The sequence below is a fragment of the Megalobrama amblycephala genome, linkage group LG10 (assembly GCF_018812025.1).
Source record: "Megalobrama amblycephala isolate DHTTF-2021 linkage group LG10, ASM1881202v1, whole genome shotgun sequence".
Taxonomy (NCBI): Eukaryota; Metazoa; Chordata; class Actinopteri; order Cypriniformes; family Xenocyprididae; genus Megalobrama; species Megalobrama amblycephala.
In genome coordinates this window covers 32,791,477-32,812,843 of record NC_063053.1, presented here as the reverse complement: position 1 = coordinate 32,812,843, position 21,367 = coordinate 32,791,477, and the positions used below count along the sequence as shown (strand labels likewise).

At 35.8% G+C, this 21,367-nt stretch overlaps 2 protein-coding genes across 4 annotated transcripts in view; one reads left to right on the top strand and one right to left on the bottom strand.

Moving 5' to 3' along the window:
- Positions 1 to 7,466: 7,466 nt before the first annotated feature.
- Positions 7,467 to 15,972, bottom strand: rnaset2 (ribonuclease T2). Its single transcript, XM_048205787.1, has 10 exons — positions 15,755 to 15,972; positions 15,213 to 15,313; positions 14,394 to 14,448; positions 14,240 to 14,289; positions 12,926 to 12,983; positions 12,775 to 12,839; positions 12,564 to 12,677; positions 11,644 to 11,689; positions 11,066 to 11,140; positions 7,467 to 8,747 (listed from the first exon to the last, which is right to left on the bottom strand). Exons 2-10 carry the CDS (start codon positions 15,308 to 15,310, stop codon positions 8,562 to 8,564), a joined length of 747 nt encoding a protein of 248 aa, XP_048061744.1. The 5' UTR covers positions 15,311 to 15,313; positions 15,755 to 15,972; the 3' UTR covers positions 7,467 to 8,561.
- A 77-nt stretch (positions 15,973 to 16,049) lies between these two features.
- myom2b (myomesin 2b) overlaps positions 16,050 to 21,367 on the top strand; it is a 62,848-nt gene continuing 57,530 nt past the window's right edge. Inside the window, exons 1-6 of one of the 3 annotated variants that reach the window (XM_048205786.1) lie at positions 16,050 to 16,074; positions 16,852 to 16,915; positions 19,069 to 19,126; positions 19,242 to 19,396; positions 19,659 to 19,745; positions 21,237 to 21,325. In XM_048205786.1, coding sequence (XP_048061743.1) covers positions 16,065 to 16,074; positions 16,852 to 16,915; positions 19,069 to 19,126; positions 19,242 to 19,396; positions 19,659 to 19,745; positions 21,237 to 21,325 — 463 coding nt within the window. In that variant the 5' untranslated portion in view covers positions 16,050 to 16,064. Of the gene's footprint in view, positions 16,075 to 16,787; positions 16,916 to 17,907; positions 18,026 to 19,068; positions 19,127 to 19,241; positions 19,397 to 19,658; positions 19,746 to 21,236; positions 21,326 to 21,367 lie in introns of those variants that run through there. The other 2 variants (XM_048205785.1, XM_048205784.1) reach the window with 2 other exon arrangements.

Below are 21,367 nucleotides of genomic sequence, written 5' to 3'. Positions count from 1 at the left end.
AGTTAAATTGTTAAGAGAATACTCTGAAGGATTAATTACCCCAAATTGTAATGATCCATTCCCTGATTTGTGTTTGCTGACTGATTTTAATGAGTGTGATGGTGTGTTTTTACAAAACAGTATTTTGTTTTTAAAGGGACCCAATTCTGCATCTGGGAAAAGTGTGTACAAAAGTTGTGTTAAGTCTTTAAATAAGACATTTTTATGTAATAGGGTTGACACTCCTTGGCGTGCTGTCCTCCATTTAGGAGAGAATGTTAAACCGGAATGGAGAGCCTTGTATAAGTCACCTTTGTCAAAGAAAGTAGGAGACTTACAATGGAGAGTCCTTCATGGCGCTATTGCTGTGAATGCTCTTGTTTCGGTTATAAACCCAGGTATCAGTGATGAATGCCCCTTTTGCCTCCAGAGAGAAACTGTCTATCATGCCTTTGCTTTTTGTAATAGGCTCAATTCACTTTTTCAGGTTCTGGGGGGCTTGTTTAATCGGTTTGATGAGATCTTTTCATTGGGAGTGTTTATTTGTGGTTTTAAATATACTCGGAAACGTCGATTCTGTTGCCAATTGTTAAATTTCCTTTTAGGCCAAGCAAAAATGGCAATTTATGATACCAGGAAAATTAAGATTGATCAGAATTTAAATGGTAACCTACAAACTGTGTTTTTTAACTTAGTGAAGTCAAGGATTCTGGTTGATTTTCAGTACTACAAAGCTATGGGAGATCTTATGCAGTTTGAAATTATTTGGTGTTACAAAAGGGCTTTGTGTGAAATTAGTGACGGGGATTTAGAGTTTACAATTTTTTAACTTTTGGGTGTTTATTTTGTTTTTTTTTGTTTTTGTTTTTTTGTTTGTTTTTTTGTTTGTTTGTTTTTTGATTGTATTATGTTGTTGAAAATTGTAATAAAGGTGTGTTGAAAGTCAATTCAAATTCTCTCTCTCTCTCTCCCTCTCCCTCTCTCTCTCTCTCTCTCTCTCTCTCTCTCTCTCTCTCTCTCCCTCTCTCTCTCCCTCTCCTCTCTCTCTGTCGCGCTCGCGGTCAGTTCTCCTTGCGCCGGAACAGTCAAATACACGCACACACAGATATCAAAATGTCCATCGTGTGGAGTATCTCGCGTGGATACAGTTGGTTATGGCTTAAGTGGACGTAAACAGGTGGGTAATAATTAACCCACTGTATCTGAAAAGTTTAGGCTATTTAATTTACTATTGTATTTGTAATTTGCTAATTTGCTTCTTTGTTCTTTTTATATAGCCAAAATATAAAACAATATAGCAAAACTAACTTATACAATTATAAAATTGATCATATTATGTTCATATTACCCACCTGTACATACCAGCTGATATACCATGTAGGCCTAGTCTTGATTTAGGTGGTCAATCTGAAAGTTTGAAAGGGTTTTAAATCTTCCAAATCAAGTAAAATGACTCAAAATCAAGTAATTTTAGCATGCAAAAGTCAACTTTAATCATATAACGTAATTTTCCAACAGCAAAATTGTGGACAGTGAAAATGCTGAGTGCCTAGTAACTTTGGAAAAGCACTAGCCACAGTGGCTGGTGAGCAAAAAAGTTAATGTCAAGCCCTGTGTGTATATATATATATATATATATATATATATATATATATATATATATATATATATATATATATATATATACACACACACATATACACAACCCGAATTCCGGCAAAGTTGGGACGTTTTATAAGTTTGAATAAAATGAAAACTAAAAGACTTTCAAATCACATGCAGTTCAGTTACACCAAAATTAGAAGCTTCTTCCACTGCATGGACCTCAAAATGTGATGACCAACCCCCATATATACCCATATATAAATATCTAAAGCATGTATTATTATTTGATTATATTTAACTATTATTATTATAATTATATACACTGAAAAATAGCCTTTTGATTTCACTTAATTTAAGGCAAGTGATTACACAAAATTAATCTATCTTCATTTTAAACATAGATATTTAGTTGAATTAGTCAATGTTTTTAGTTACATCAGTACAAATACAGTATGTGTCAGGGATCTGTGAGGGAGGACTCAAACGCAGGATGAATTTTACAGGTTTATTGACAAAACTTGGAATATAGAGGGTGAGGAGGTGAACACAGTCCATACAATAGGAAGGGGGTGAGGCATGAAGACAAGCACGCTGAGGGAACGGCCACTGAGAACAGCCCAGGTAGTAAGCAGGCCGGTGAGCATTGGCAGATGAGCAGTATGAGGCCCGAAGATGTAGCGGGAGCCAGACAGGATCAAACAGCATAAGTAGTTAGAACCATCAGATACGATCAGGCACTGAACTGGTCTAGCTGCTTGGCGGGGAGAAAGAGCAGCCACAGTGATCCTCAGTCTGTAGGACAGGACAGGGGGAGACCAGAGACACTACCAGGACTAGACAAGACAGGTGGTTAGAAGGTCTGGAACAAGGAAGACAACAATGGCAAAATGGATACGAGAATACAAACACTATGAGCTTAGGTGAACAAAAGACTAGAGCACAGGCACAAAGCTTAACGAACTGGCAAAGACATGAGGGAAAGAGTGCACAATATAAAGGAGGCAAAGAACACGAGGAACAGGTGACAACACTTAAACTAACGAGGACTCAACAAGAAAGGGAGCAGGGAAGATAGGGAACAGGTGAGAACACTAATAACAAACAAGGACTGAACAAGACTAGACCAGAGGGCGTGGTGACAACAAACAAGGAGGAGGGAACAGAGGAGCACATGGCAAACATAAACACAGACAAAGCCATGTGCTCAGACACAACATAAACAAGGACACATTAAACAAAGACAAAACAGACAAGGCTGTCAGGGCAGAACCCTGACAGTATGTTAAGTAGATTCCAATATATCCAAGTCTGTGAATTTGAGTAAAAAAAGACCTGTTAGTATCTGATGTTCAGTTATGTTAAAAGACTGCCTGCAGCTCGCACAGCACAAGTAAGATGATACTTGTTACTGCACTGGCATTAGCAGCTATTGCTCATTGAACTAATCAACATGCATCATCTTTGTACATGCCATCCACAACCTAAGGCTCTCTTTTAAATGTCAAACATACTGTAACTGAACATTAAAGGTTCTTTCCCTTCACTCAAAACAAATAAGATAACTAATAATTCATTTAATTTCAGTATTTTCTCTCTTGAGCCAACCAACTTTAATTTAAGTGGACTGAAGACAATGAAATTACGTTAGTATAGCAAAATGTATAGCAATCATGTTGCTTTAGCAAATTTTAATTAATTTGAACAAGCAGCAAAAATAATTATTTTCAGTGTACCACATTTTTCCCTCAAACTCCTTCACTGTATATAGTAGACAGTGCAGCACGTCCAGGTTCTACACTGTAAAAAATTATTTTATGGTGAAGTAAATACTAAAAAAAAAAAAAAAAAAAAAAAAAAATGTAATTTTTACATGAAAAAGTTAGTTCAGGCAAGAATTAAAAAATCTAAGTAAATTCTATATTAGTACTCAATTTAAGCTTGTAGAAATTAAAGCGTAAATATCAACAATATAAAGTTAAGTAAAACTACTCATCTTTTCTTATACTGGTGTTCCCATCATGCACTGGGCCTTGAATAATTAATAAGGTCGATTTTTCACTGTTTTCCAGCTGCATTTACACAGTTTTATCATTGCTTTTGTGGTTATGTTTAGTAACTTGCCATTTTGTGACATTTGGAGTTCATTTTCTACTCAAAATGGCACATTCGACACTATTGATCACAATATTCTTTTAAATAGACTCGAAAATTATGTTGGCATTAGTGGAATTGCATTGTCATAGTTCAAATCATACTTATCTGACCGTTATCAGTTTGCAGTAGTAAACGAAGAGATGTCATATCGATCACAAGTTCAATATGGAGTACCGCAAGGCTCAGTACTAGGACCGTTGCTTTTTACTCTGTACACGCTACCCTTGGGAGATATCATTATAGGAAGCATGGTGTTAGTTTTCACTGTTACGCTGATGATACTCAGCTCTATATTTCTTTGCGCCCTGACGAAACTTACCAATTCACAAAATTAACGGAATGCATAGCTGTTATAAAAAATTGGATGACCAGATTGGATTGGATTTCCTACTACTAAATTCAGAAAAAACAGAGATTCTTATTTTTGGACCAAAAACTTCTTCACATAATATCCTAGAATACTGTCTAACACTTGATGGCTGCTCTGTTAAGTCTTCGTCGTCAGTTAGGAACCTGATACCAATCTTTCATTTGAAGGCCATGTTTCTAGCATCTGTAAAACCGCATTCTTCCATCTTAAAAATATATCTAAACTATGACATATGCTATCAATGACAAATGTAGAACAGTTAGTTCATGCGTTCATGACGTCAATGCTAGATTACTGTAACGCTTTACTGGGTGGTTGTTCTGCTCACCTTATAAATATACTACAGCTCGTACAAAATGCAGCAGCTAGTTCTTACTAGAACTAGGAAGCATGACCATATTAGCCCAGTTCTGTCAACACTGCATTGGCTTCCTGATAAACATCGTACAGATTTTAATATCTTGCTAATTACTTACAAAGCACTAAATGGTTTAGCTCCCCAGTACCTGAGCAAGCTCTTAATGCATTATAGTCCTTCACATCTATTGCGATCTCAGAATTCAGGCCAGCTGATAATACCTAGAATATCAAAATCAACCGCAGGCGGTAGATCTTTCTCCTATTTGGCACCTAAACTCTGGAATAATCACACTTCCTATAACACCAGATGCACTCGTTACATCAGAAGAAGAATGGCATCTACGCTAATGTTAGTCTTTCTGTTTATCCTGAGGTTTACCGTAGTCAACCGGATCGGGGCCGTATCCAGGTGAGACCAAGGACCTGCGTCTTGACATGACCACAACGCAGCCCTGAAGTATCAGCAGAGATTGAGATCATCCACTGTGAAGGCCTCATCAACACGAGTCACGACAACCAGTGGCGCAGCTCCTCAACAGCCGTCCATACCAGCGTGATGAATACGATCCTCAACTGGATGGAACTGAAATAAATACTTTGAATGTTGCGATCCTATCGGACTTATGATAGCAAACCTGAATCGTAACAAAGCACTGTTCGCCAGAGGAGGACTGGTCCCCCGTCTAAGCCTGGTTTCTCCCAAGGTTTTTTTCTTCATTTTAATACCTATTTGCTACTTGTTTGCCACCTGATGTCACCTGTTGGAGTTTGGGTTCCTTGCCGCTGTCGCCTTTGGCTTGCTTAGTTGGGGACACTTGACATTTGACTTGACATTTGATATTCAACAGTGCTTTGATCTGCCTGCATTGACACTATTCTTTAATAATGTACTTATCAATGTAAAGCTGCTTTGACACAATCTACATTGTAAAAAGCGCTATATAAATAAAGGTGACTTGACTTGACTTGTCATTGTGTACCAAGTATTGAGGTCTCTGTGTTCAGGTGCCACATTATACTTTTAAAATATGGATATGGTGTTTACACAATATCTATTATAATTTTTACTTAGGTGTTTATAATTAAAGCATACATTTTAAAAGTGTATTGTTTGAGTAAAATACATTGCAAAGAAAACTTCAACTAAGTAGAAGTTACTCAGCCTTTTAGCCTGCTGGCAATGTTAAAATTACTTAATTTCTTTATTAATTTTACTTAACTTATTTAAGTAGAGTATATTTAATTCCATATGTAAAATTGACTTAAATATGTGTGCAAAATCTTGCAAAAGTCAATTTTACATATTGATTTTTCCAGTGATTGTCTCTTGTGTAAAAAATGCAATAAATCATAATAAATGTATAAGCATTCCTTAAGTCAAATTTACAAACAAAGAGTCAATAAAATTTACTGGGAATTCCGAAGTAAACTTAACTTAAACATTTCTAATTAAAGCTACTAATAATTATGTTTAGGCTTTTACTTGGCAAATTTTTGTAACTTTACTAGCCTTTTCTGAGTGAAAATTGTTTCCAAACCTTTTTCAAGTAAATCCTACTCCAAATGTTTTTTCGGTGTATGTCAGAACCCTGACTTAGTATTGGCCGATGCTGTACAAGTTAACAAATGACGCATGTGTGTGATGCTGGCGCAGGAGCCGGCCAAAAATCAGTCAGTGTTCTGATGTAGAACCCGGAAGCGCTGCACTGTGTTTACAATGTAAACAGCTTAGGAGAATGACAGGGAAGAGAAGAAATTGTTGAATGAAGTCAATATTTTTGTTTTGTTTTTGTGCATAAAATATTCTCGTCAGGGTGAAATTTTGGGGTGTATTTACCTAAATATTTTATTCATTTAAATATATTTCTTGTGTGTGTGTGAAAATCCCCTCCTGATATTCAGTATCATGATATAAACAATATTCCTGGAAAATTAGGCAGCTCATTAGATTTGCCATCTGTGTAACAGAATAAATAATGTGACAAATAAATAACATAGAAAGAGTTTGGTTTATTTCTCTGCACCATGGATCATATAAAATAAACTATAGAGCCATTAAGCCATATTCTCAGGATCTTGTCAGCTTTGGTGTGAAGACTGATGGAAAGGGTTTATGTCAACACTTTATAATTTAAGCCTCTTAATTGCACATTCCACATGTATTTATCCATTTGCAGTTCTGTCAAAACTGTTCCTCTTTTACCTTTGCTCCTTCATGTGGGAGAAATAGAGTTAGTGCAAGTGGGTTATTTAGACTAAACAACTGAGACAATCATCAGTGAACATCTAGCAAGCAAGCAAGTTAGCAGCATCTGGTTATTAAAGAAGTCCTTCTCATCACATTTCTTAATGCACAGGGTACCGGCAGTCACAAACACCAAAATAGCCTTGTAAAAAATCTATAAATCACTTGAACTTATGGTTGTTGTTTCTATCAAGACAAGGAGGCAGCAGTGAGACAAACTGAAGGCCACACGCTGCAATCATTTGAGATCATGAATCGGCCTGTAAGTAATGTCACGTAAAGACAGTTCAGCAGGGAAACATTTATTCATTTGACATTGCATTACAAAAATCTTAAATTACTTACGTTTTTGTAAAGGCATTTCACATACCGAAAAAGTAACAAACCTAAAAGAAGTAACAAACCTGTAAAATGTTTTTCACCAGCAGTATAAATGTCTCACCAGTATAAAAATCAAACTAGCAACAATTAAACATTAAACATATATTTTAAATGATGTGTTGCCAAAAGCAATCAAAAATGCCCACATCTGATACGGCTCTTTTGATAAGTAAACATCCGATGGATAAAAACATCATCTGACATAAATCATCAGATAATTATGTTAAAATGCCAAAGAGACAACTTTATTTATCTGAAAATTTTGTGCAAATGGTAACTGTAGTTAAATGCCATCATCCATTCACAAAATGTTGTTCATTACATGTGAACAACATATCTGTAAACAATATCAATGTACCTTTTTTTTCCCCTCCAGAATGCATGTGCTGCCCTCCAGTGGCGGGAGCTTAAATGTGCATTATCTGCAACTGCATGCTGCCATTAGGCCCAAAGCTCTAAACTACCACAAATTTTACACATTAACATTGCAAATTAAGGGCTAAAAGGACTCTTTCAATACCAAGCAGAGCTAATATCAGATTTATCCGATTAAAAATACAGTGGGAAAAATATTACAGCTAACACATGGGGCATATTTCAAAAAGTTCTTCTTCAACAAAACATTTTTAAAAATATTTTGTAACCTGTAAAAAAAAAAGAAAGAAAAAAAAAAGTGGTGAATAACACAAAACCTGTCGAAAACACAACTGGGTCATATTTCAAAATAAAGAAAAGACTTATATTATGCTTAAGAAAATACAGAAGATTTGGCTTACTTTTAGGTAAATATCATTCTTATTTTTGAAAATATCATTCTTATTTTTGAAAATAACAGTAATATCATCTATATTGCCAAGTAATAACATGGTTACAACATGGTAGTATTTGTTGATGGTCATTTATGTAGATTTTCAAAAAATGCAGTTTAGGGTCATCATCTACTTTCATAATGGGAATCAATGACAATAATGTGAATGGGAGAAAATGGAAAAGTAAAACATCCAGATGCAAAAATTAAAATATGAAAATGTTAAAAAAAAAAGTTAAAAAATCTTGATATTCCTATTACATGCTTCATTTCTAATTTTTCTTTTCTTGAAATTTTGTGGTTCATTTGATCTGGATGTAATTTTGTGAGATTCACCCAAAAACAAACATGACAACAGTTGAGCAAAATACACTGTGTAAAACCAATAAATTGTAAATATGAACCCAGTATCCATGGAATACAGCATGCAGTCTGCGAATCTGACACTCTTAAATCTTCACTCGATTGTTCCAGCATTATCATTTAAAATAAAGGAATTTAATGTGCAATTACTTAAAAAGATAGTGTAAATAGAAAACATTTCCAGCGGTTTTCATTTTCCAGTGTTTCAAATGCTAGACAGGAACTCTCAAATGAATTCTGGTCCTCTCTTTCTCAGTGATTCCACACTCCCAGAAGAGGTCTGAAGTTGCCCACCTCTATGATCTGCTTGGCACTGGAGGGTAATAAACTGGCATGGACTGATCGCACACGCTGAGGGCTGATTGGCCACTGACAGACATGTCATTGCTCCAGATTTCTTCGGTTGACTTTTCACAATTCATCAGCTGGAAATCTCGGTCAACGCAGATCTCTATTTGGCCCAAAATCTGAACCTGGCCCCCCTGAGAAATACAGTAAAAAATTAGATCTCACCTCAGCAAAATCGATGGCAAATTATGATTCTAGTGAACTTAACTGTTGCACAGATCAGTCTTACTGTATATCAAGTCAAGAGGAAATCAAAATGGACTCCGTTTACTTTCTTAAAGGAATATTTTGGGTTCAATACAAGTTAGGCTCAATCTACAGCATTTGTGGCATAAAAAAACCCTTCCATTCTACCTGCATTTTTCCTCTGCTCTAGCTCATTTCCAAAACTCCAAAAAAAAAGTCACTCGCATGTGCTTTTGTACGTGTTTGCGGACTTCCACTGACCCTCCTGAAGATGAAAATTACATTGCACGGACCTTTGTGGAATGTGGACAGCTGAAGTATACTTTGGGCTTAATAAACCTGCTATTGCATACTTTAGATACAGTTGGATCTGTGATAAATTGCGCATGTTCCTCTATTGTAAGTCACTATAGATAAAAGCATCTGCTAAATGCATGAATGTACATTAACATGTTGATTAACACACACACAAAAAAGAATAATTTTCTTTAAAAAAAAAAAAAGAAGAAAAAAAAGAAAGAAAAAAGAAAGGTTATTTACATTGGAAACATTTTTTTCTTTACAGAAATGTGAAGCATATAGTTTTTTTTTTTTTTTTTTTTTTTTATGTATTATTAGTAATTATTAGTAATTACTTTATTAGTAATTATTTGAGCCATGAAGTTTAATTTCATAATTTTTATGTCATTTTTTATGTCATGGCAACAAAGTTGTAAAACTAGATATAACAGTTTTTCACACTAAAATCATGTTATTGTTTGTGCCATACTACTGAAACAGTGAATATATTAAGATTTATAGATTGGCTCCATTCACTTCTATTCAAAGTGCCTCACTGTAGCCTAGATTTCAAACTGTTTTAAAGAAAAGGAGTCTAAATTAATTTTTGTGTAATCACCAAAGAGTCACGCTATCGATTGAGCCTGGAAAATTGAATACACGTCAATACACAGTCTTAAAGGGGTGGTTCAGTGGTTTTTTTCTAGGCTTGATTGTGTTTTGAGGGGCACAGTTTAACATGTCTTAATGCTTTGTTTTATTGAAAATGCTTTATTTTTCATATATTTTACCTTTATTCTACACCTCTGTTTCCACTGTCATATGAACGGCTCGTTTGACTTCCTGCTTCTATGAAGCCACTCCCTCCTAAATATGCAATGTGCTCAGATTGGTTAGCAGGTTGGTAGCTGGCCCAGTGTATCGTGATTCGCTGAAGCATCCGGAAACGCCACGCCCCTTACCATCCGTTGCTTCAATGAAAATGTAAATAATGGCGTCTATATTGCTGTATCAAATTGAGCCCGAATCAGACCCAGATGAAGAGGGTCAAGCTGCAATCGCGGCTTTTAAAGGACGATTATAAATGGTATTTCATTTTGTATTTGTGTCAAAGTGTTTAGATGCTGTCACTGCTGTTTGTTAGCTTTCAATATACAGTGTTATCCTGATTAAAGCTTTACTGTAGCCGAATACATGACTGAGTAGTCGCATTTTTATAAAGGTAGTGTTTAATTTATAGCATGAACAACTGTTTGTCTATGAACATAGATGTTTTTTGGAGAAGTAACAGTTATACACTAGAATTTAGCTAACTGGCTAGCGAAGCAAAAACGAGTTGCTCTTTGTATATGTCCTTGATGCAACCAAAAATAGCAATAGCTATATGTTTAAAAGACATGTACTAACAATAAAACGTACTTACAGTGTGAAGCCAATAAACAGCAGCTTCTGCTTTTAAAGTGGGAACTGCTTCTTTCAGTAAAAGCCTTTGTGCAAATCCAGCATTGAACTCGTGTAGATTCTGGAAGCTGTCTTCCACTGCGCATCCAGTGTAGTTAAGATCACTGATTATAATGGGTTCTATTATCTTTTGACGCATCGCGCCGCTCGCGTCCGGTGTACACAACTCTTCTGCTTCCTGCGCCACATCACCTCGCCCACTTTGTTGCGTGTTCCCGGGGGCGTGTTTTGCAGGGTTTATGATGTCACCAACTCAGGAAGAAGCTCGTTGTAGGCATTTAACCGCCATAACTTTAAAAGACAATATCTCCGTTTGCATTGAACTTTCAGCGCTGTAACTTTGCAGATACTGTTTATGCTCAAGCAGCAACATTACACACTAACTAAAGTGAAATCGCATTGAACCACCCCTTTAAAAGAACATATACACAAAATGACAAAATAAAAATGATCCAAAATCTAGAACAACTTTTCTTGTCGGCTGATGGAAGATTGGTTAAAATATTCTGCCATTCTTCATTCATACCTTTCCTGGGTGGACACACTGAATCTTTGGCTTCACATTGTAGAAATTGGTAAGGACTGTCTCCACATCATCAAGCTAAAACAAACAGGAAATATGACACATTTACTACCATGTGCCCATGATCACAAGATAATTGTTTACTTCAGGCCAAAAAATGGAGAAGTTGAATGAACGCAACAGAACATTGCAAGACGTCAGGCTCTGTGTGTTGAAACGCTGATCTTACAGCTATCGCGGTGTATGCCGGACAAACGATGCACGCTGTGGTTTAGGATAATGCTTTGAGAATGATACTTTTGGGAAACCTGATCGTCATTTCCATTATATCATTCATGATGTAAGCACATGTTGTGGTATCAGTGACAGGAACAGAAAACACAGCAAGCTGGAACATCACAGTAAATACACTCCAACGCAAACCATAGCAGCCGGATTATTTACAAAAGAGTATCATTCACAGACACCTCTCAAGTCAAAGGTCATAGTAAAATACTTACATGATCATCTTCAGAGGACCACAAATAGTTCAGTGACTCATAAATGATAATTACAGCAGTGAGAACAATTAAACTACTTACTGTGTAGTACTTCTCAGAGGGCACGATTTTGTTGTTCCTTAAAACACTGAAAACACAAAAGACTCATTAGGAAGCCAATGTCATCTAGGGCTGGGAAGGTATGATGATGATTCAGTGAGATAGCAGAAGTGTGTTAACTGGTAGTGTTTATACCATTGTAGCTATAACTCTGAAGCCATTATGGGCACGATTGCTTTAATTTACTTACTATACACAATGACAGCAATGAGGTAACAAGGAGTAATATGGACATCCAAAGCGGGAAGTGTCCCAAACTTGTTATTAAAATGTGTTAGGTACAATATGAATCAAAGTTTATTTGTTTATGGTTGTCGAGCAACATTGTATTTTGCCACGTTAACTGATATTTATATGGATTTTATGCAAGTAGTCTGCTATACTGTTACTGTTATACTGCATTACAAGCTATCAGAATTTTCATATCAAATATCAGCACCAAATTGCATACGTTTGCTCGGTTTGGGCCTTTGAATAAAACTGAGGAGTTTTTTTTCCCTCCTCAAGTATGAGTATATTCTCCTACAATTATATTCTCAAATATAATTCTCTACAAAAAAAAAACAAAACATCAAGGTTCTATAAACTAATTAAATGTCATGTGAGCATACATGTATATCACCTATTTTACAAAAGCTCTGAATGAGGCTCCAATCAGAATTTTGAGTCAGAACATAAGTTTTATAATATTAGTTTTACTTTGAGTATTTTTTTTTTTTAGCTGAAGTGTTACATAATGCTTGTTTTTGATGACAGCTATCAATCATTAACTGTATAAATAATCGTATCTTTTGCTTTGAATCCACCAAATTTATTGCAATCTCACAACTTCCTAATTTACCAAAAGCCACAAAAATCACAGTATACAGTGACACAAGAACCACCGAAAAACAAGAACTTACCTATTAAGGTCAAACTTGTGGTACAGCTCCAGAGCTTTGCTAAAGTATTTATGCTCACTGTTCAGAGACTCTGCTTGTGCAGCACATGTTCCATGTTTCTGCCATTCATATTTCCTGAGCAAAAAATAAAAAAGTCATTATTTAGTTAAATAAATTCATAAAATCATAATTGTGCTTAAATGTATTTTACATTTTCAAGTTTTTAACATACCAAAATTTTGGGGAAGAAGGTTCTAGCAGATCTGGCCAGACTCTCTCCATTTCTGGTATAATGTCCTGCAAGGCATGTACATACAACACGTCAAGCACATGTCCGTTAAAATAAAATATATGACATGCAACATGGCAAGATGGCAAATTACCTCAATCAAACTGGCATTAAAATGCCAGGATGTGTTGCACCTTATGCCAGTGTTGGGCCTGTAATAACAACAACAACAAAATTCTTTAAATACTTGCTTCTACTACCACAAACTATAATCATCCTTATAATCATCAGCATTGTAATCACATTGGATGATTTTTCAGATCACATGACATCCAGGGTTGTACCAATATAAGCAAACACTTACAAATGAGGAACATCACAATCAATTTATCATAACTATCAATAATATTTGCAGTACACAATGTCAAGTTTAAAGCTAGAGCAGAAGTAAAATGCAGGAAGGATTTTTTTGTTTGTTTGTTTGTTTGTTTATGGTTATGGATTAGTTAAAGGGATAGTTCACCCAAAAATGAAAATTTGATGTTTATCTGATTACCCCCAGCGCATCCAAGATGTAGGTGACTTTGTTTCTTCAGTAGAACACAAATGATGATTTTTAACTCTAACCGTTGCTTTCTGTCAGTCAAATAATGCGAGTAAATGGGAACTCGAACAATAAGAGTCAAAAAAACTTGCATAGACAAATCCAAATTAAACCCTGCGGTTCGTGACGACACATTGATGTCCTAAGACACAAAACGATCGGTTTGTGCGAGAAACCAAACAGCTGCCGTTGTCAGAGCATGCCGCGATCAGACCTCACTAACCGAGTGCTGAACGCAGTTGGACATTGTGGTGTTTTTTGAGGTAAAAAAAAATGATATAAATACTGTTCGGTTTCTCGCACAAACCGATCGTTTCATGTCTTAGGACATCAATGTGTCGTCACGAACCGCAGGGTTTAATTTGGATTTGTCTGTGCATGTTTTTTTCAACTCTTATTGATAGAGTTCCCATTCACTCCCATTATTTGACTGACAGACAGCAACGGTTGCAGTTAAAAATCATCATTTGTGTTCTACTGAAGAAACAAAGTCACCTACATCTTGGATGCGCTGGGGGTAAGCAGATAAACATCAAATTTTCATTTTTTAGTGAACTATCCCTTTAAGTGTTTGAGCAAAAGGTGTCTTCTGCTTCAGTTAATACTTAATACCAAAAGCAGATATTTATTATAGCTGAAAAATGTAACCTTTGACTTCTATAACATGGAAAAAAATACAATGGATGTCAATGGTGTCCATCTACTGTTTGGATAAACACATTCTTAAGAATATCTTCTTTTGTGTTCAGCAGAAGAAAGAACCTCATGCAGGTTTGGAACAACTTGAGGGTGAGAAAATTATGACAATTTTAATTTTTGGGTGAACTATCCCTTTAAGAAGCAAATTTGTCTTGATAAACCTACCATAATCCATGCAGAGTCCAATTGCCCAAATCTGTTTTGCAATGTTCCATCTGTAAATGAAAAGCAGCATAAATTTGTCCACCTGATACCAAGTGGAGGAGCAATAGATGGTGCGTCAGCAATAAAATAATGTCTAGTAAAGGCAATACATTACACTGCAAAATGTCTGTGGCCAGTGTTGGGTCAGGATGAGTTTTGTCCATTCTCCCCTAAAAGAAGTCAATTCACAATGCATGATTTCAGAGTGACAATTACAATCTGACATACATTTTGTACATGTATAGAGGTGCAAAACATGGATCCCAAAAACAGCTTCGAAACAGTAACAGTAACCAAAAACAGTATGTACCTTTATAGAAAACGTGGTCACAGTAACAAATACATATTCAAATTATTAAATTGGTATTGCTGTATTGCACCTGGATATTGTTTTGTAATTCCTATCATTCTAATTTTCTTTACTATAATAAAGTACTTTTTAAATGTTTACAGTAATAAATACAGTGACGCAATGTTTATTATTATTATTATTTAAATCTTAAACATAGACCTACTACAATAATCTAGTAAAAATTCATTTAAATAATGTATAAATTAACCAAGAACTGTTAGTGTGTTTTGTTTTCATTGCTGTGAAGTCATTAAAACATTTTGTTATCTTTCCTGTTGACGTCTGCAAAAAAAGTAACATCCGTTGGCAACAGTCTGATACGGGCAGTACAGTATGTTCAGTTGAACGTTGTTTTGTTTGTGTTTGTGCATATTGTGCAAGTTGTTTTCTAATCTTTACCATTTCAAACGTCTTTTGATATTTTATGTAGTGTTTACTGTGTACTCTTTGTATCTTGTTCAATAAATACGGGAAAATACAAACAGGCTATATACAGTATTGATTGTCTGGCTGCTAATGCACCACAACTTCAAACAGGGATCAATATGTATACATTTATATAAAAGTATTTGAATGACATACCGAGGATGGGCAAAGACCGGTGAACAGAAATATCCAGCACAAAGTATGACAGCAACTGCTATGAATCTCATTCTTCCAGATGGGGCAAGTCCGTTCATTTACTGAAAACAAAAGAAGGATTTATTATCGACGTTCATAAAACATATACACAGTCAAAGCACACAGCATAACACAAGGTTGCGTACAAAAGTAACAACCAAATATACTTCGGTAAAGTTGGTTTTATATTCGCACATCCGTATTCAATAGCCTTGTTAATCACGCTACATTGGACATTCAGTGGACATTCACAAGTAAATATGCCATTAAAACATACTTGCCTATTTTGATCGACTGTGAAATATGTTGTAAGTTGACAATCGTTGGTTGTCAATATCATGTCGCTGCTTAAAATGTGCAAACATTAATTTATTGCACATTTATTGGAAAGTCTGAATTTATCAGAAGTCCGAATGTGCGAATATAAAACCAACTTTACCCAAGTCCAAATATGAGATAGAAAAACAAAACACTGAACAACCTTGCGTTAAGAAGTCAAATACCTGTTAATGTATGATATGTCGCTTCAATTTGCAGTTTTTACTTCCAATTAGTATCAGAGAGCAGGAGTTTTTAAACGCTGTTAGTCAGTCTAGGTGTGAAGTAGGACTGCCCAGCCACGATCTCTCAGAAACACTGTGCGGTTGAGTCACTTCAGAGCCACTTCCTTTCCAGTCATGCACACACTGGGGCCTCTGTGCATTGATCATGTTTACGATGGGACGCAATCACTGCGCGTGCGCTGTCAAGTCATGTGATAAACGGCAATTTATGTCATGTGAAGGTGGATTATGCAGATCAAGTTAAAAGTAAATGTCACAAGGTAAAGTTCCTTCGTGTATGTTATTTGAAATGTATTCTGAATTCCCCCCTTTTGATTAACTAAATTAAATAGATAAAATTTGCCATTAGGCATATTAAGTAGTAGGCCTAAGTATGTATCTTATTTTATATTTTTGTGATTTTTTTTTGAGCTGTCACCCCTCAAAAATTGGAAATCTTCAAACTTATTTGTTTTTAATCTTGCTAGTTCTGTAAATAACTTCTTCTCTTACTGTAACTCTTACCCGCAAGAACACAATTTATGAATAAAGTTTTCATACCTTGAAGTTAAAAAAATCTACCCAGTTCATTTTAATGTAATTTAATGTTTTATCCACAAGGTCGTTATATATTTGTGTAATACCGTTTGATGCCGCTAGTGGCACATTAATTTGATGTAAGCGAGCTAGATCTGGATAATACATTCTAAAAACATTCATTAATAACAACAAATACATTAAGAAGCTTTAAAATGGTTTCAAAAAATGATTAGTGCGTGTCATCTTTCGCAATTGTGTATTTTCCACTAATTCTGAGCAATTAATGTGTACTTTAATACATTATTATGATTTCTGTTCGACTCACCTTAAACTAATCTCTTGTTTTTTAAGCCCATTCAATATCCAGCGTCAATTTAAAACGTCTGTCTGCTATCTTAATATCAGTGCGAAATGATGTGGGAAGTTAGTGTAAATGCTATATATAGTCTAATGCCTCTCCATAAATGGGATGAGGGAGAGGCAGCATTCCGCATGGGTAATATTTTGCTTTTCATCAGCTGCTTTCATCCAGGCGGGTAGAGGCTCATCTACCTCCGCGTCGCGCTCTTGTATTCTCCTGGGGTGAGTATGTCTGGCCCCTTATTTCCACACTTTTCATCTGACATTATAATGCAGAGTTGTCCTTGTAGAAATACAAAATCGTTGAGGCTGAAGTAGACTTTTGAACTTTACCTTGGTAGGATGTTGATCTATCTCAAATGCCGTTTGCTTGAGTGGAGCTGCACTTGACTTTGAAGGGATTCATAAAACGTTGGCATTTAAAACAGTTTCAGTGTTTTGTGAATATGGATGAATGAATAGCTTGACGAAATTTGGCATTATTTTGTTTGTGGAAAAGTGCGTTTTGTGACCTGTTGGATGAAATGACCTTTGAAATATTTTGACCCCCCCTCCCTACGAATGATTCATGATGCATTGTGCATATATGCAAATAAAGAACGATCCATTAGTATGTCTGCCAAATACCTTATTGAAAATTGTGGGTAAATATCTTAAAGTTTGATATGCACTTTAGATGCTATTGAATGTGGGGTTCGTATGTGAATGAGATGACATAGCCTAATGCTGCATTTGAGTATGCATGATTGTTTGTGTAATTATTTCCCAAAATAAATGTGAGGAATGTTTTTGTTCTTTTGGATTTTCCTGTTGATATTGTCTTGCAGTGTAGTTAATTTGTCCTTATTAGAAGTTTGTGAGAAGCATTTACTCAATAATAGCATGACTCTTCAGTATACACTATACAGTAGAAATTACCCCGGAATACTGTACCCATCTCTTTGGACTGTCCGATATCCCAACCCCCAAACTCTAATTTTAAACTGCCGTGAGGTTTGGCTTCCCTGTGGCCCAAAGCTCCAGAACACCCCCTCCTCTTCATCTCCTCAAACAGGTCCACTTTCCCAACACCTAAATCTACTCAGGAGTAGGCCACACTTTGAATTTACTTCAGTTCTGTGTCCCAAATAACTTTAAACACTGATATTGGAAATTGTGCATCAATGCATTTTGTTTGGTCTTGTATGCAAAGATGCTGCATGTTTTTGTTCCAGGTTTGATTATAGGTCCTTTGTGGTTACCAAATATGGCTGCAGTTTTTACCAGACACAAGCATTTCAGTCAAGAATACCTCAATACTGAGTCTAAATGTACTGTTCGGGAATACTCCAGGTAAGGTGAAGAATTACAGCAGCTTAAATCAAGCAAGTCACAGCTAATCATAATGTTCATAGCAATACTAAAACTACTTGTAATCACATAGCAACATCATATATAACATATAATAACCTTAACTGTCGAAGCTCTTCTAATAAACCTTATTACCAACAGTAGCTGGGCTATAACTGACACCTTCATGTCACTAATTTCCTCTGGGTAGTTGACATGAAATACTTTAGGGAAGTTGGCATGGACTACAGTGTGACATGCTATACTCCATGTAAAACTTTTTTCTAATTATGCATGAAGCTTGTATGACCTCATATTAGTGTGAGAGAGATTACAGTCTACATTTGTCACACTGCAGGAACATTTAATATGAGCTAAAAAAAAAATGAAAGCGCATTAAAATGAAGGTGATTAAAACTAGTGAAGAACTGAAAAGAGAGGATGCTGTCTGCAAACACTTTGCTTTTAATAGCACATTTTAAATATACAGACAGGTTTTAAGTTTGACAAGCTTTCCATTTTGACATTAAAATTAGATATTTCAGGATAATAATAATACAAATATACTTAATTGAAATTATTTATATATCTTGTCCTAAAATGGTGATCAAAATTAATTATATTTTAATATATCAGCAGGACAAAAGCAGATGCTGGGTTAAAGAACAATTTTTGTCATAGCATTATGCTTGCTTGTTATGATGTTAGTTATTGTTTGACCTCTGAGGGGTCAAAAGGTCAGTTTCAAAACCATAGTGTGAACCATGGGTAAAGATTATAAATCTCAAAATCTGTGTATGTTTCTTTTGTTACTTGTGAAGACTGCCCTTAAAATGTGTTGGTTGAAATGCATGAATTATGTATGTTTGAATGCATATGAAAGTCAATAAACTGATTATTAACCTGGGATGACATGGAGCATTACTGACCCACTGTGATATTATGAATTCTCTGATGAATCTTCTGTTTCTTTCATGCTGTTTGTACTGACCATTAGCTTTGAGGCCACTGTTATCATTTTAATATACGAAAATGTGTGTTTTTAGCTCTGCGGCTGAAGAGGTGAAATATCAATACCAAACACAGAAGAGAATCAAGGGAGTGGTAAAGCCCTTTAAATAATCATTCCTTTCATTTGCTGTTAGCTGTATACTGGACTAATACACATAGACTTTTTATGATACAACAGGCCATGGAATTCTTTTTCTCTTTTCATCAGGTGGAGAGAAAGATGCCTGAAAAATACATCCGTGAGGAGTCCATGATCAGGGGCCCCAAGTTTGTGGTTAGACTGAGGTCCCACACAGTGTTTGAAAACAGTGCCATTAAACTTTTCTGCTCTGTGGAGGGATATCCCACCCCACATGTCAAATGGTGAGGTTTCTTTGCACAACAGGCCTGCCGTGCTTCCTGTGTGGTTGTTCTCACGTCTTCCACTGTCATACAATGCAACTTTGAGTTTAAAGTTACAGATCTAGCATTATATGGGGCCAGCTACAAGAAAGCATTTCTTTAAATAAATAAAAACGTATTTTAATTGCATCAAACATTTCATAATATTTTTAATCGTATATATCGAACAGGCCAACGAAACGCTAAGAAGATCTTTCGTTTTTAAATGACAAACATTCTACAGGTTCAAGGATGATGTTATCCTGGACATTTCCTCTGGAAAGTACTTTGTGGAGAGCAGCGCTGGATTCCATGCCCTCACCATTCTCAAGTAATTCAAACTTTACTGTGTACTTTTTGGAAAGTGATGCAATGACAGGAATGTGATTTACTGATGATCTGTATTGAACAGAATGAGTGACAAACTTGAATGGGGGACAAAACGAGTTACAAGACAAGAAGGTTGAGTGCTCATTACATTCTCACTTCTTGGTTATTGGATGGCCACAGAAAGCAGGGAACTTTTAAGAGATTTCAAATTTATTAAACTTTTGAAAAACTAGGAGGAATCTCAAGAAAAACATGTCCAAGATGCAATTCTCCTCAAATAAATAAATACATTTGCATAAAACATTTTAAATCCAGTCGGATGTTGCGTTGTGACATTACTATCATGACCATTGAGTAAATTAAAAAAAGCACCCACCCCCCATTTGCAATTTGCCTTAGTATTTTATTTTTTTGCAATTCCCAGTGGTCATTCTCATTATTTTTTTTGCCTTTATTTAAATAATTATTGTAATAAGGTAGTTTAGAAAAGTTAAAAGCTTTACAAGAAATAATAAATAATGTGAAAATAATATTTTTTTATAGTAATGAAATTAGGGGAAATATGCATAATTGTCATAATAATGATTCTAAAATATTCCTTATTTTTTAAGATCAAATAATTAATTCTCTATAAAATATTTTGTGGTGCAGTTTTACCTCTTAAGGACATGCTCTTGCTAGGTTCCATGAGATTCACCCTCTAAAACACAATTAAATGTAACTAACAAGTGAATTTCCACAAAAGGAAGTCATGTCAATGGGATTGCATGTGAACTTTTCCAATTTAGTCCTGGGCTGGTTGGTGCGCCGCCCACGTCTTGAGCTGCTGTCAGCTGTTCATGTCAAAGTGCTGAGTTTGGTGTCATCTGACACTCCGGCGCCTTACAGAGAGATGACTTTCACTGCTGTCACCCTGTCAGTTCCACAAAAACTCACCCTGGCCCTTATGTCACATTCCTGATGGCTTCTTGCATTCAGAGGCCAAACCTCACAGGTGAAGCTTGGCATTCTACATTTCCTCTAAAATGACCAAACCTTTCACTTTTTGACAAACAGCTATGCTTCTCAAGACCGCAGAGGCCAAGGGAACCGGCTCTAATATAGTACGGTCAAGCCGAAGGTCACATTACAGTCTTCTCATTTTCTTTTTCCTTGCGTCTCGTGTTTACCATTCAAGCTTTAGAGCCTCCCGTGTTGAACATGTTTCGAAAGCAGGCGCTAGTCTACATTAGCATTTAGTTTGGAGCAATTATCCTCTTGACATTAGAGCATTAGTTAACTGCCAATTTATCCATCATGATGGGGAAGCACTTTATGTGCTTTCCAAATGTCAATTAGGAAATGACTGTGGCATATATCCAATCAAATAGCAATCATGCTGATTATTTATTGACTGATTAATTAGTGGAGTGGGCGAAGACAGTGTTGCGGTCCAGATGTGTATTGATTGAAGTTGTAGAAACCTGTGAATGAGTTATGCTTGTTTTTGTAGGTGTGCAACTGATGACACTGCAATGTACATGGCTGTAGCCTCGAACTTGCATGGACAGGCTTCCTCCCAGGCCTCCATCATTGTGAAGAGTAAGCCTTTTCCTCCTGTTTTCTGGTATCCAAGCATCCTTA

Bases quoted from the DNA above. Each gene is read 5' to 3' on its own strand.
- rnaset2 (XM_048205787.1), bottom strand. From the start codon at position 15,310: ATGAACGGACTTGCCCCATCTGGAAGAATGAGATTCATAGCAGTTGCT. The intron at 14,290-14,393 runs GTAATGTATTGC...TTTCATTTACAG, and splicing joins GGCCACAGACATTTTGCAGT to ATGGAACATTGCAAAACAGA. The intron at 12,678-12,774 runs GTATGTTAAAAA...TTTTTTGCTCAG, and splicing joins CCTTCTTCCCCAAAATTTTG to GAAATATGAATGGCAGAAAC.